The sequence below is a fragment of the Apteryx mantelli genome, chromosome Z (assembly GCF_036417845.1).
Source record: "Apteryx mantelli isolate bAptMan1 chromosome Z, bAptMan1.hap1, whole genome shotgun sequence".
Classification (NCBI taxonomy): Eukaryota; Metazoa; Chordata; class Aves; order Apterygiformes; family Apterygidae; genus Apteryx; species Apteryx mantelli.
Window position 1 is genome coordinate 74,074,923 of NC_090020.1, and position 12,221 is coordinate 74,087,143.

Here is a 12,221-nt window from a genome sequence, read left to right on the forward strand (position 1 = left end):
GGCTCGCGACCCCGCCTCCCTCCCTCGCTCCCTCGCTCCCCCGCTCGCCCAGCGCTGCCGGCGGACATGGCGCGGGGGCTCGGGCCGCTGCTGCGGGGGCGCAGGCGGCAGCTCGGCGGCGGTGAGGAGCGGCGCCCTGCGGAGGGGCCGGGGGAGCCTGGGGCCGGGGGAGCCCCGGGCCGCGGCGCCGCCTCGGCACAGCCCTAGGTGCCTTTGGAAGAGACCCTACGGCGGCACTTCTCAGTCTTCTGTTTTTTAGTTAGGGTGTTGGGGGGGGGGGGGTTTGAGTCTAGACTTTTATTTATGATTATATTTATTATATTTATGGCAGTACTCAAGTATGTTTTTTCCCAAAGGCAGTCTCTCAGACAAAAAAACGTTTGCCTTGACTGTTGCTTCTGTGTTGTGCGCTCAGGCTTACTGAGAAGCCGTCTCCGATGTGCCCCTTGATACCTGTCTGACACTTATCCTGCTGTTTTGTAGTTGCCTTCGGGCTGCGGAAATGGAAAAGCTCCGTCTCCCTACAAGCAAAAATGCCTCCTTGTGACTTTGTACCCGAAAAATACCAAGTAAGTCATACATACTACACTGGTTTTAAGTAAAGACTGCACTAAGATCTGAGTGATGGGCTCGCTTGCTGTGGATAGTCTGTGCATCCGTTATGACTCAAGCAATTTGCTTGTTTGGGAAAAACAATAATGTTGCAACTATGATATAACTTATAGATGCACCTATGTAACATTAAGGATAAATTGTTGATTTGAAAGACTTTAAGGAAAAGATAAGTGCACAACAACAGTCTTGTTTCAAAAGCTGAATTTCAGATGTTTGTAGAGCCCTCTGGGTGCCAGAATTTGCTAAAGTCTTTCTGTGAACAACCACTGCAGACAACTGTGTGAGCCATGAATTTTTAGTCTGAATCTTTAGAAAGCATAAATGCATACTGACTTCTTTATTCCACTCAGTCCTATGCATATGACCATATGCTGAAGATCCGTGAGCGAAATATCTCTCCTTCCCTGGTAACGTATTACAAGAAGCCGTTGTTGCTGCATCAAGGATATATGCAGTGGTTGTTTGATTATGAAGGACGAAGATACCTTGATCTCTTTGCTGGAATTGTTACCGTCAGTGTTGGTCATTGTCACCCGTAAGTATGCTGCTGTTTGATTTGTGCTGTCAAATACAGAAACAGGCTTACATTGGTTTTGTTCTGGGTTAATTTGTGGCTGTGTGAACCCAAAACCAGAATTTAGCTCACTGAGTTTTCACGTATCACTCATATTCAGGTCAGTTCCCACTATATTTTGAAGAATTCATTCATTCTGTCTATTTTGTTCACTCATCTGGCAAATGGAGCAATATCTGAATTTTAAGAATTAATAACAGAAATATGTTTGTGTGCATTGCATGCAGATGTGTGTTGAATTAAATCACTGTCTTGTGGTACGTGCAGGAAGGTAACTGTGGCTACCCAGAAACAACTTGCTCGCCTTTGGCATACCACTAATATCTACATGCACCCATCAATCCAGGAATATGCTGAGAAGCTAACTTCATTTCTCCCAGATCCACTTAAGGTACTTCACTTCTGACGTGGTGGTGGTGGGATGTTTATTTGATCAAAATATTTATGTAGAGGTACAGTAACAGTGGAGAGAAAACCTGCATGGGGACCACAGACTGTCAGATAAAGAGAAAACATTGTGACCCCCAAGGCCTTTTCTTTGGACCTAGATGTACACAAGGATAAAATCCCAAGCTCCTGTTCTGTTTAGATCTCTGCCTTCTCTTCAGTTGTCACCATGAAGGGACACTGCCAACTTAAAAATTAGTAAAGGAAATGTGATGATGTTAACTACTGTTATATGTAGCCATACATTTACTTGATGTTGAGTAAATTAACAGGGAAAAGTATTTGACAGTACTTTGTGTAGTGAACTTCACTGGCGCTTAAATGAATGACACATGTAACAAGTATGTTTCATATGTCCAGAAATGGGGTAAGAAAAGTATTGTATTTGTTTTCAGGTAAAAGAAACAGGTTATAAAATGAAATGGGATTGACAGAAGACTATGAAGTTTTCACAAACTTAAGAATGGAAGGAGAGTAAAACAAAAATGTAAAGCATCTACATAGTTCAAGCAGTAGAGAATCTCAGTCACTTCTGAAAAGGATGTTTAAAAGCATTGACAGTTATTAGAATTCAGGTGGTTTCAAATCTCAGGTTTTATATTCAGGTTATCCCCTTAAATCTCTTTGGCTCCCAATAAACAAACACTGCTTAACTCTTCTACAGTGATGTGTCTATGTGCTTCACTCTTTGTAACTAACATACAGGGATATTTTACAGCCATTTTTACCTGTGCAAAGGTAGTTTCTCTTCAGTCAGTCATGCTCAGTTTGACCCAAACATTTTCATTTTTCTTTAAATCACTGTTTCATCTTAGATATGGGAGGGAAAAGCTGAAGTGTCTAACTCTTGAAGCTTTTTCTATACTGCCCATGAGTAGAACATCATCTTGATCTTAACCCTCATCTGTACATCTGTGATGTAAACATCAGGTTTATTGCAGTGAAGTGACTTTGTGGCAGTGATAGGTTATTGCTCATAATGTTGCTAAGGTGACACGGTCTGATCCCAAATAAGCAGGTGGTGGTTGTTGGCTGTACTGATCATAAGCATTTTTCTGTAGGTGGTTTATCTGACCAACAGTGGGTCAGAAGCCAATGATCTGGCAATGTTCCTGACAAGGATATATACTCGTAACTTTGACATCATCTGTTTCAGGTAATGGTGATGTGAAACTCTTTGAAACTTCATGAAACTCATTGTGTTTCACTCTGTATATGCGTAAGACATGAAATAATGTGGAACTCTAACTTCAAATCTGCTGAGGACACTTTCAAATTAATTTATCGGACAAAGAAGAGTAAGACATCAGTATTGGGAGTTGAAGATTTGATACAGTGAGCTAGGACTAGTTGAAAGACAACCTGCGATTTCTGCTTTCATTATTTAAAAAGGATCTAGTCTTTGTGTTGAGGGTGTTACTTCTGCGGACCTTCGTTCAGCGGCAAGGCAGACGTTAGCAGTCCACTGCCTGCCTCCGCTCACCCCACCCTGCAGCGCTCCCCTTTGCAGGGATACAAGGGTACAGCTGGAACAGCTGAGCAGTGACCCAGAGCGGGGAACTGATCTGCCTGAAAACTGACCTAGCGGAAGGACTGGGGACTTTTTTGTTCTTGTTTGTTTTGCTGGCTTGTTTTTCTACCAGATCCCTGATGTGGTTCACTGCACAGTTGCACAGAAAGTTATTCTATCTTAATACAGAAGCGATGCCAGGGTGAGGACTATGTAAACACCAGGATAAGCAATTCTTCTCTTTACTGTGCATCCAAGGTCTCAGATATTAGCGTAAGAGACCCTGTTATAAAATGTTAGCTTTTAGGGAAAATGGCAATTTTTCTGCCATTCTGTTCAGCAAAAAATTGTGAATCCACCTAACTTGTATATTTGCATTAGTGAACTTCTGATTTGTGTATAAGACTAGCAACAAACCATCATGTAGTTTAATGATTGGCAACATCAGTTTGAGAGAGCAGAAGTTCCCAAGATGCAAGGAACGGAGATGTTTATGCTGTAGGGCTCAGGTGCTGAAGCAGAGCTTCATGAGAGGCTTGCACAAAACCTGTCTGAATTGCTGTTGATTCCGGTCTGTTTCTTTTCCCTGTGTGAATGTCACCTCGCAATTTTAACATTTGCCATTGCAGGAAACGTGTCACAGATGGGTAGTCATGAATCTTCCAAAAGCAGAGCAAAAACTGGCAGTAGGAATCTTCTTGTTTTGAAGTCAGTGGTATACCCTTTTTTCAGTGATTTGTAGCTGGGAAGCATGCCATCTCCAGACTAATACTGCTACAGTCTACTCTTAGAAATGCTGCTGTTCCTGTGCTTTGTTTGCGCAGAGGAGGATACCACGGAGGCAGCCCTTACACGCTGGGAGTGACATCTATTGGTCCTTATAAGCATGGCATTGCCAATGGCTTTGGCTGCTCGACAGTGAGTGGTTTTTGTTTTTTTTTAATAATCTGAGTAACTAACAGTTTATTTGAATATTTCAGTCATTAATAAGTGCTTTATTAACTGAACTGCAGTGTAGCTGTTTCTGCTGGGTAAGCAAAACAAGAGCTGGAGTCCCCTTTCCCTCTCTTTGTGCAGTTGTTGATGCTAGTTTAGAGTTGGGAAAAGTATGACACGAGCAGTCATGATTTACAGCACTTTACTCTTGCTTGGTGTTTGCTTGGAAGCCTCTGTACGGCTCAGAGCTCCTTCTCTGAAGTCTGTTTTGGCAAATCTGTGCAAAGCTACTTTCTGCTGGTCTGCAGTACATCCTCCTCAGAATGAAGGAAAAAAAAAACCCTGTATGTCCTTCCTGTCCACAAGACAGGAGACATATCTGTGGAAGAGGTCCATAGGGGATAAATAGCAGTAAGTTATCTCTGTGTCCCTGAGAAGCAAGCAATGGCTTTCTGTGTGCTAGAAGCTGGCACGGGCACTGCTAACCTGCGCTGGCCACCGCACTGGCTCTGGGAGGGCTCCTCTGTTGCAGGCTCCTAACCTGCCTCACTAGGTGAGTTGCTTAAAGTCATGTAGCAGTTCATCAGCAGTCAGGATTAGAAGTCAGGAGTTCCTGGTTTCCAGCCCATTATTACTTTACTAGATCCACCTGTCTCCCTGTATTTTGGGGATTTTATCATACTTTGGATTATTGGAGTTATACTGGCAGCTCTAAAAAAAAGTTGCCATTACTCTTAGATCGCTGTAATTGCTGACTAACTTCAAGAACAAAACAAATGAAGTCAACATTTGAGTGACTACTGCTGGAATGGTCAAAACAGGGATTTTTTTCTTTTCCCCCAAAAACCTTCTGTCTCTCTTCTACCTTCCATCAGGGTTCTTATCTTTGGGGAAGTCTGGTATTATTTCACAAATGTTTTTCAGACAAGTCACTTGAACTAATTCTACCCTTTGACTCCAGTAGACTGTTTTAGCTTTCTTCATTAGAGTCATCCCTAAGTACGATCAACACATCTCTTAGAAAGACAATGTTGTCAAATCTGTAGCTATTTCTCTTATGCTTGACAGACAATGTTGCCAGATGTTTTTCGTGGTCCCTGGGGAGGCAGCCATTGTAGAGATTCTCCAGTGCAAACTATTCGAAAATGCAGCTGTTCTGAAGGTTGGTCAATGGCAAAAAGTATTTGTTTTTGAGATTAGAAGATAGTATGGGGCTGTGGAAACCAAAATGCATACTCAGGGCATATTTACTTAACTTCTCAGTAAAGATAAGCATTCATTAATAGGACCTCTGGGTTAGGATTTGCAGACAGCTGAAGAAAATATAGCAGAGAATTTCAGGTATCCACATCCCACTGAAAAATATTTGGGCAGGGAACACTTTGTACTCAGATTTCTTCCGAAAATCCCAGCCTTGGTCTCCAATGTGTTTCATGATGAGTACTGATATTCACAAAGCTTGGAACTCAAAATTTGACACATCTGAAAGAAGTGAAATGTTGACTGGTAATTTCTGCTGCTTCTGAAGTGTTGATAGCTCTCCAGCTTTTGTTTTGGAATAAAATTAATAGTAAGGACAATCTGACACTAGCGATAGCAGAAGTCATATATGGGGCAGAACGTTCCATATGGAGCACAGTGTGAAAGCTCCTCTACTGCTCTCCTGTTAACACCAATTAAAATAACTTTTTCACTGTTTCAGCAATCACTCTAATGTTTTACTTCGCATGCCTAACAAAATGTTTTCTCTTAGGTTTTTTTGCCCTTTCCAATGAATGAGAGGATGAGCTATACTAATTGCTGTGTTCTTGGTTACAGTATAGACTGATGTGCAGCAGTGTTCTCCAAAATCTTCATACTCATAATAACCTGACAATTTGTTATATCTTATTCTGATATTTATTAACCCGTGAGAAACTGTTCACTTACTCTTTCTTCTGATGTAGATAATTCAGAGACACTTTCTCTAATCTATAATTTATTGACCTGTGTGATGGGTAACATCTTATGGTCTGGCAGCTTTGCCTTGCTGTTTTGGAACTGGCATTCCTTAGATTGTACATGGTTTAAGAGAAAGTAAGGGACTCTCTACTCTAATGCTTAGCGTTTTTGTTTATTTGAAAGGTGATATGTACCATATAGTCAGATAATGCTTGCATTGTAAATCTGTTTTTTCCTGTTGATTTGGAATATTAAAAACACACAAAAAATGATTTACTGTCAAAGATGTTTCCTGAGAAACAGAAAGTTATCAGTCTGAAAGCACTCCCTTTATTTCCATTAGGAAGACTATGGATTAGATGTGCAATTTCATGTTTTGAAACTACTTTTGTGTCATTTTAAGTAAACTCTCTTTAAACTGTTTTCCATATAAACAGGTGTGTGTCATGCAAAAGACCAGTACGTTGAACAGTTCAAAGATACTCTGAATACCTGTGTGCCAAAAACAATAGCTGGATTTATCGCTGAACCGATTCAAGTAGGTAGTTTGCCACTTCTCAATTTTGATAGCACAAATTAAATAATATGTTCTTTAGCTACATCCTAATTGTATACTTCTACTGATTTTAGGTCTTAAACACATTAAATATTTGAAAGAATGGGTGCGCTCTGTTAGAATTTGAACTTTTGCCATTGATTACAATAGAGCAGGATTTTTGTTCGTTAAGTTACATTAAACAGAGAATAATGTTTAAATGTACTCTTTTTTTTTAATTTTTTTATTTAAATAGTAAGGATGACACATAAAACCAAAATAATGTTTATACTATTATTTAGATTCTAATAGTTACTTTCTAGTTTAATAATGCTTTTCTATTTATTATTTCTGTAAACTTTATCTCAGTCCCCTTCCACTTCTTCCCAGCCACATTCTCCCCTGTGTTCTTAGCAGCTCACCGGCAAGTTGTGGCCCCAGGATTCATTCCTCTTGGTGCTTCACCCCAGTTTCAGAACTGCTGTTTATTTAGTTCTAAAATATCAGGAAAGTATGGAGAATATATTCTGTAAGTGCAAAAAAATCTGAGAACGATGACCTCAGAGAAAAGTGGAGCTGTTCTGTCATTTTTGTTGTGTTTACATCACTCTAAGAAGCCATTGCAGTCCAGGTGTGGAGTGGAATTTCTGATTTGAAAGAAAAGTGGCAAGGTGGACAGAAATTGAGGAAACGGTTCTAAAAAAATTACCAAAGAATGGACCTGAGTTCTCTGGTTAACTTAATCATCAAACAGTTTCTGGATTTCTCACTGTGAAGGGTTTCAAGGTACTTGTTTTGGCAGTTTATCTTTAATCCAATCTGTTTTACAGCGATCCAATTTACAGTGTGGCCTCGCACACGTTTGTACCAACACAGTTAATGGAACAGCAGACTGCCCTGTGGGATGGGAATGAGTGACCTGAGCAGGAACTTTTTGAAGCAACTTCACTGCGAAGCCAGAAACTTGTGAGACAACACAAGTCTTGCTAGTACCTGAGGGCTATTGGTATTTTTCTGCTGTAGGATAGTCACTCAGTAAATCCCCTGTTTCTTTATCTGTTTGTGAACACATTGTCTTTTTGTTTTGGCAGGGTGTTAATGGCACTGTTCAGTACCCAAAAGGTTTCTTAAAGGAAGCTTATCAGCTAGTACGGGAAAGAGGAGGCCTTTGTATTTCGGATGAAGTGAGTTTGTTTGTTTGTTTGTTTGCTTTACCGAAGCTCTAGAGTTTGAGGTACCCCTGGAAGTCTTTTTAAAAGAATCCAAGACTGGAAATAATCTAAATGAAACACTGTACTATTAGTTTCTTTCCGTTTCATTGCCTAAGGTTAACACAGTGCATCTTTCCAAGCACAGCTGCCCCTGGTGTTTACTGCCACTATTCTGCTCTGTGCTATTCTGATTTTAGGCACAGCTAAGGTTAGTAGCTGCCTTTCCTTAACTTTGGGGAGTAGTAAATTTACACAAATATGCAGCTCATAAATACCAGCTGTGACATGAGTATTGTCACAGTAGCACTTATTTTCATGACTCTTTTACCCTGCTTGTAAGCACTGGTTTGTGCTAAATCTAAATGAAGAACTATTTTCAGGGTTTCATGTGAAGGGGTTTGGCCCAGTAGAGCCCCCTCACCCTCTCCACCCCGTTCCTTTGGACCATGCCTAAGACATGGTGAGATGTTAGCTCTTTCATATGGAAGGAAAAGAAAAAAACAAAGGAAAACCAAATTACAAATGAAACCAAATTACAAATTATTGTGTAAAGCCATTTGAATAAAGATCCTATGATAATAGTTGGCTCTATATTTGACTCTAGATATTATAGCTGCGGTTTTTGCAAATCGGTAACATCAGAAGGATGAGAAAAAAAAAACATATTTTAAGATATGAGAAGGTAATGGGGACATTTCTGGACGTTTCTCTTGAAAGGTACAGACAGGATTCGGACGGACAGGCAGCCATTTCTGGGGATTTCAAACACATGATGTAGTCCCTGATATTGTTACTATGGCAAAAGGAATTGGTAATGGTTTTCCAATGGGAGCTGTTGTTACAACAAAAGGTATAAGCATTCTGCTCTACTAAGGTTTAAAATAAAGCAGATACAAAGTACACTATGCAATAATTAATTACTGGAGAGGCACTTGTTCAAACAGCTGAGCTTTACTTATGTTCTTGGTTTCAAACTATCTTTTGAGATAGATAAATGAATCAGATTCCCCTGGTACTTGATTTATCAATTGCTGTGTTACAGCAGCGTAGAGTTTTATTTAAATGGGGTTAGTTGTGTAACTGAAGCAGAGATGATCTTCTGAGGGGTTGGACCTGGTAGCAGACCCTGGAAATTCTGCATGAATTCACTGTTTTTCTCATGAACACACTGGGTGTATATAAAGTCGCATATATAAAGCCAACTGCTTAATTCATATGAATGATTCATTGAATCTAGTATGGAAGAGAATTTGTAGATGTTCGTTTAAAGGACAACTGACTATATCTGTTAGAAGTGTAACACTTTTTAAAAATTCTACCTTTAGCAACTGCTAGACCTTATAGTCTTTGGAATATAGCCATAATATGCTCAGACTTGTTGCAGAAAAATTAAAGTCTTCCTCTCTCTTTATCTCCAGTAGAATCAGGGTGAAACACAGCATTATTTTAGAAGTTAAGTTAAAGCAGATAAATACTGTTACGAAACATAAGGCAACTGTAAGAGAAGAAATCAAAATGTTTTTCTTTTTCTTTTAGAGATTGCAAGTTCCTTGGCTCAGAACCTTCACTTTAATACGTTTGGAGGAAACCCTGTCGCCTGTGTAGTTGGAGCTGCAGTTCTTGATGTAGGGAGAATGTTATGAATGTATATATTCCAAGCTTTTTCTAATAACAAAAGATGAAAAATGTTTACGTTTGTTCTTACTATAAAGTTAGATATGGGCAATTTTGTAAATAACTGTGGAAAATGTATGAATATGTATATATGTGTTATTTTTACATGGTCAGTGTGCCCTGTGTATAGGAAAACAGTAACTGATGATTTGTTCCATTGTAAAATTTTCATCCCATTAGCAAGAATAAGGGTCCTATATAATTACATTATCAGAATCATCTTTCCTTTTTTATTCCGTTATGTTCTTTACTTTGTTAATAAAAATGTAGGAAAGCACTTTTTCAAAAGCAGCACCCATAAGTGACACTTTCATAGGACAATGCAAATCCTCAGCTAAACTAATTTATTCTGACACTCATATGTAACACAATTATTTTAACTCCACAGTTTCTACCTTGTGCATAAAAAGGCTTGATAATCTGATAGTTAAAGATATATAAAGTCAGAATCTCTTCTGAAAAAAAAAAACTCTCATGAAAAAGATGCAGAAAAATTTGCAGTATTTTACTTATTATCATCTGATACAAAATTAGTCAATGGGCAGTAGGTCCCTATTTAATTTGTCTTGATTGCACACAGACCATCTTTCCTTGACTCTCAAGCTTTATTATAGCAGACTGTCAGTTTATGCTCATGTTACTTTCTTGGCTGATTTTTCTCACAGCCGTTTCATAAAATTTAGACTGTTGATGATATGATACAAATTAAAACGTTTTGAAAAGCCAGTTTACAAGTAAGAAAGTCAAAACCAGTATTTTGGTTCTGTTTGGCTCTGAAATAGCTTTGAGCCTGGATGTGATGTAAATCTGAGGAAGTTGTTTGAGTCAGAAAGAATGAATTGAAAGAAAAAAGGGAAAAACACCAGTTTTAAGTTCTATAATTGCAATTTTTGTTTGATCGTGTGTATTTTTTTAATACAAGTTATCAGCTCATAAAATGTTTTGTGCATGTTCAGTGCTGGAAGTTGGCTGCATGTCAGAACTTTGGTAAAGGGAGCAGAGTAAGAAAGAGATAAGATTGCATTTAAAAAACATGGCTTTAGTGAATCTAAAACACTCAAGTTTTTTCCAAAAGGTTTTCTGTTATGCAGAAGTGTGCCTTGTCAAATTATATTCTTCTCATGTAGTTTGACATTGGAGAAAGAATTAAAATATTCCTGGTAAGATATTGAAAATACATTATATGTATGAGCATGAATATATGAGCATGAATTAGTTAGTGGAATATGATTATGAAATAATGAGTAAAATGTGAAAAAGGACACAGCAGGGTCAAAATACTATGTTCATTTGTCAGTTGTAATCTGATGCTGTTAGTAGGGTAGAAGGGAGGAAAAATGTCAGTACCATAGTAGTGAAGGAGCATAGTCTGCACAAGGAAGTGAGATGAACATGAGGTACCAGATGCATCTGAAGCTTTTCCTGCAATGTTGTCATTTTACATCATTTTAATCAGGCTATTGAAGAAGATGGTCTACAAAAGAACAGTGAGGAGGTGGGAACATACATGCTACTAGAGTTCGCTAAACTACGGGATAAGTTTGAAATTGTTGGAGATGTCCGTGGCAAGGGACTTATGATTGGGATAGAAATGGTGACAAATAAGGTTGGTGATTTACTTTATCTCTTTCAATTTACAGTGCCGCTGAAAGTTTTATTTCAGCTGAAACAGAATGATTGTGGTAGTAGTAGGACTTTTTTTTTTTTAAATAAAGATGGAGTAAGAGTGACAGTATTCTGGCTAAAAATTAGCTAGAACATTCAAACAGCTTAAATATTTCACAAGCTTTGGGTAGGCAGTGACTTGTGTACTTAAATTGTGCAAGCTTAGCCTAAAAAAAGCAGATAAATTGTGCAGCTAATGTTCCCAGGTATGTGGGGGGGGGGGTAAATCTACTGGAGGCAGTAGAATATACACCTTTTTCATAAATTAATTTAGAATAGCTAAGTGAAGTTTAATGTTCACTTTTCACAGGGCAGTTGCCACCCTCTTCCAGATGAAGAAATCAGTCGGATCTGGGAGGACTGTAAAGACATGGGGGTACTGATTGGCAGAGGAGGCCTCTGTCGTCAGGTACTGTACTTCTGGTTTGCATCCTACTTCACTTAAACTAAATTAACTTTAGTTTAATAAGTAAACTAGAAAATATGTATAGTCCAAAGAGCTAACTCTGCTTAATTTTCTTATTTTACGAATCAGGCAGGAGCTGTTTGTCTTTTCTTACTTTTAGAGGGGCAACTCACCCAAGAAAAGCAATATACTATAATGTATCATGTGTTAGAGAAAACCAGCAGTATTCAGGTTTGTTAGCTCTTTGCTACTTTACAGGCTATCACCTGACTTAATGGCAAGAGAAACAAGTTTATTCCTGTCAGGTCTTTCATTCAGGACAGCTGGTAGCATTCTGCCTGGATAGTAACAGAGAAAGAGCTCTTAGTAGTAAATTCAGCAATGCAGCACAATAGTGTGAAGAAATTGCCATGGACAATTCATTCTAAGATATACCATGCTATACCAGGGCAGTGTGTCGGGAGCTTCTTATAACGCTTCAGTTAGTTAGTTAATAACAGAACTGCCTTAAGGATGATCAGGTCAATTAGACCTTCTGACTTAGAGGAAGGAACTTGTGTATGAGATAGATAGATGTGGGATGGCTAAAAGGAAGTGGCCAGTGTGCATCTGTCACCTCACCAGTTCTTCCACAAATCATGGACCAAAACACAGGTTACAGCCTGCAGCTTAGAGCGTAGTAAAATCCGAGTCTGTCTCCTAAGAAT

The 12,221-nt window shown here is 38.9% G+C and overlaps 1 protein-coding gene across 3 annotated transcripts in view; it reads left to right on the top strand.

The window, feature by feature from the left end:
- Positions 1–12,221, top strand: part of AGXT2 (alanine--glyoxylate aminotransferase 2) — a 19,616-nt gene continuing 7,395 nt past the window's right edge. The window contains exons 1-13 of one of the 3 annotated variants that reach the window (XM_067315147.1): positions 1–121; positions 484–569; positions 966–1,150; positions 1,457–1,580; positions 2,698–2,792; positions 3,971–4,064; positions 5,151–5,244; positions 6,461–6,561; positions 7,650–7,742; positions 8,487–8,619; positions 9,306–9,394; positions 10,900–11,049; positions 11,419–11,517. In XM_067315147.1, coding sequence (XP_067171248.1) covers positions 67–121; positions 484–569; positions 966–1,150; positions 1,457–1,580; positions 2,698–2,792; positions 3,971–4,064; positions 5,151–5,244; positions 6,461–6,561; positions 7,650–7,742; positions 8,487–8,619; positions 9,306–9,394; positions 10,900–11,049; positions 11,419–11,517 — 1,398 coding nt within the window. In that variant the 5' untranslated portion in view covers positions 1–66. The remainder of the gene's footprint in view (positions 122–483; positions 570–965; positions 1,151–1,456; positions 1,581–2,697; positions 2,793–3,970; positions 4,065–5,150; positions 5,245–6,460; positions 6,562–7,649; positions 7,743–8,486; positions 8,620–9,305; positions 9,395–10,899; positions 11,050–11,418; positions 11,518–12,221) is intronic. The other 2 variants (XM_067315145.1, XM_067315148.1) reach the window with 2 other exon arrangements.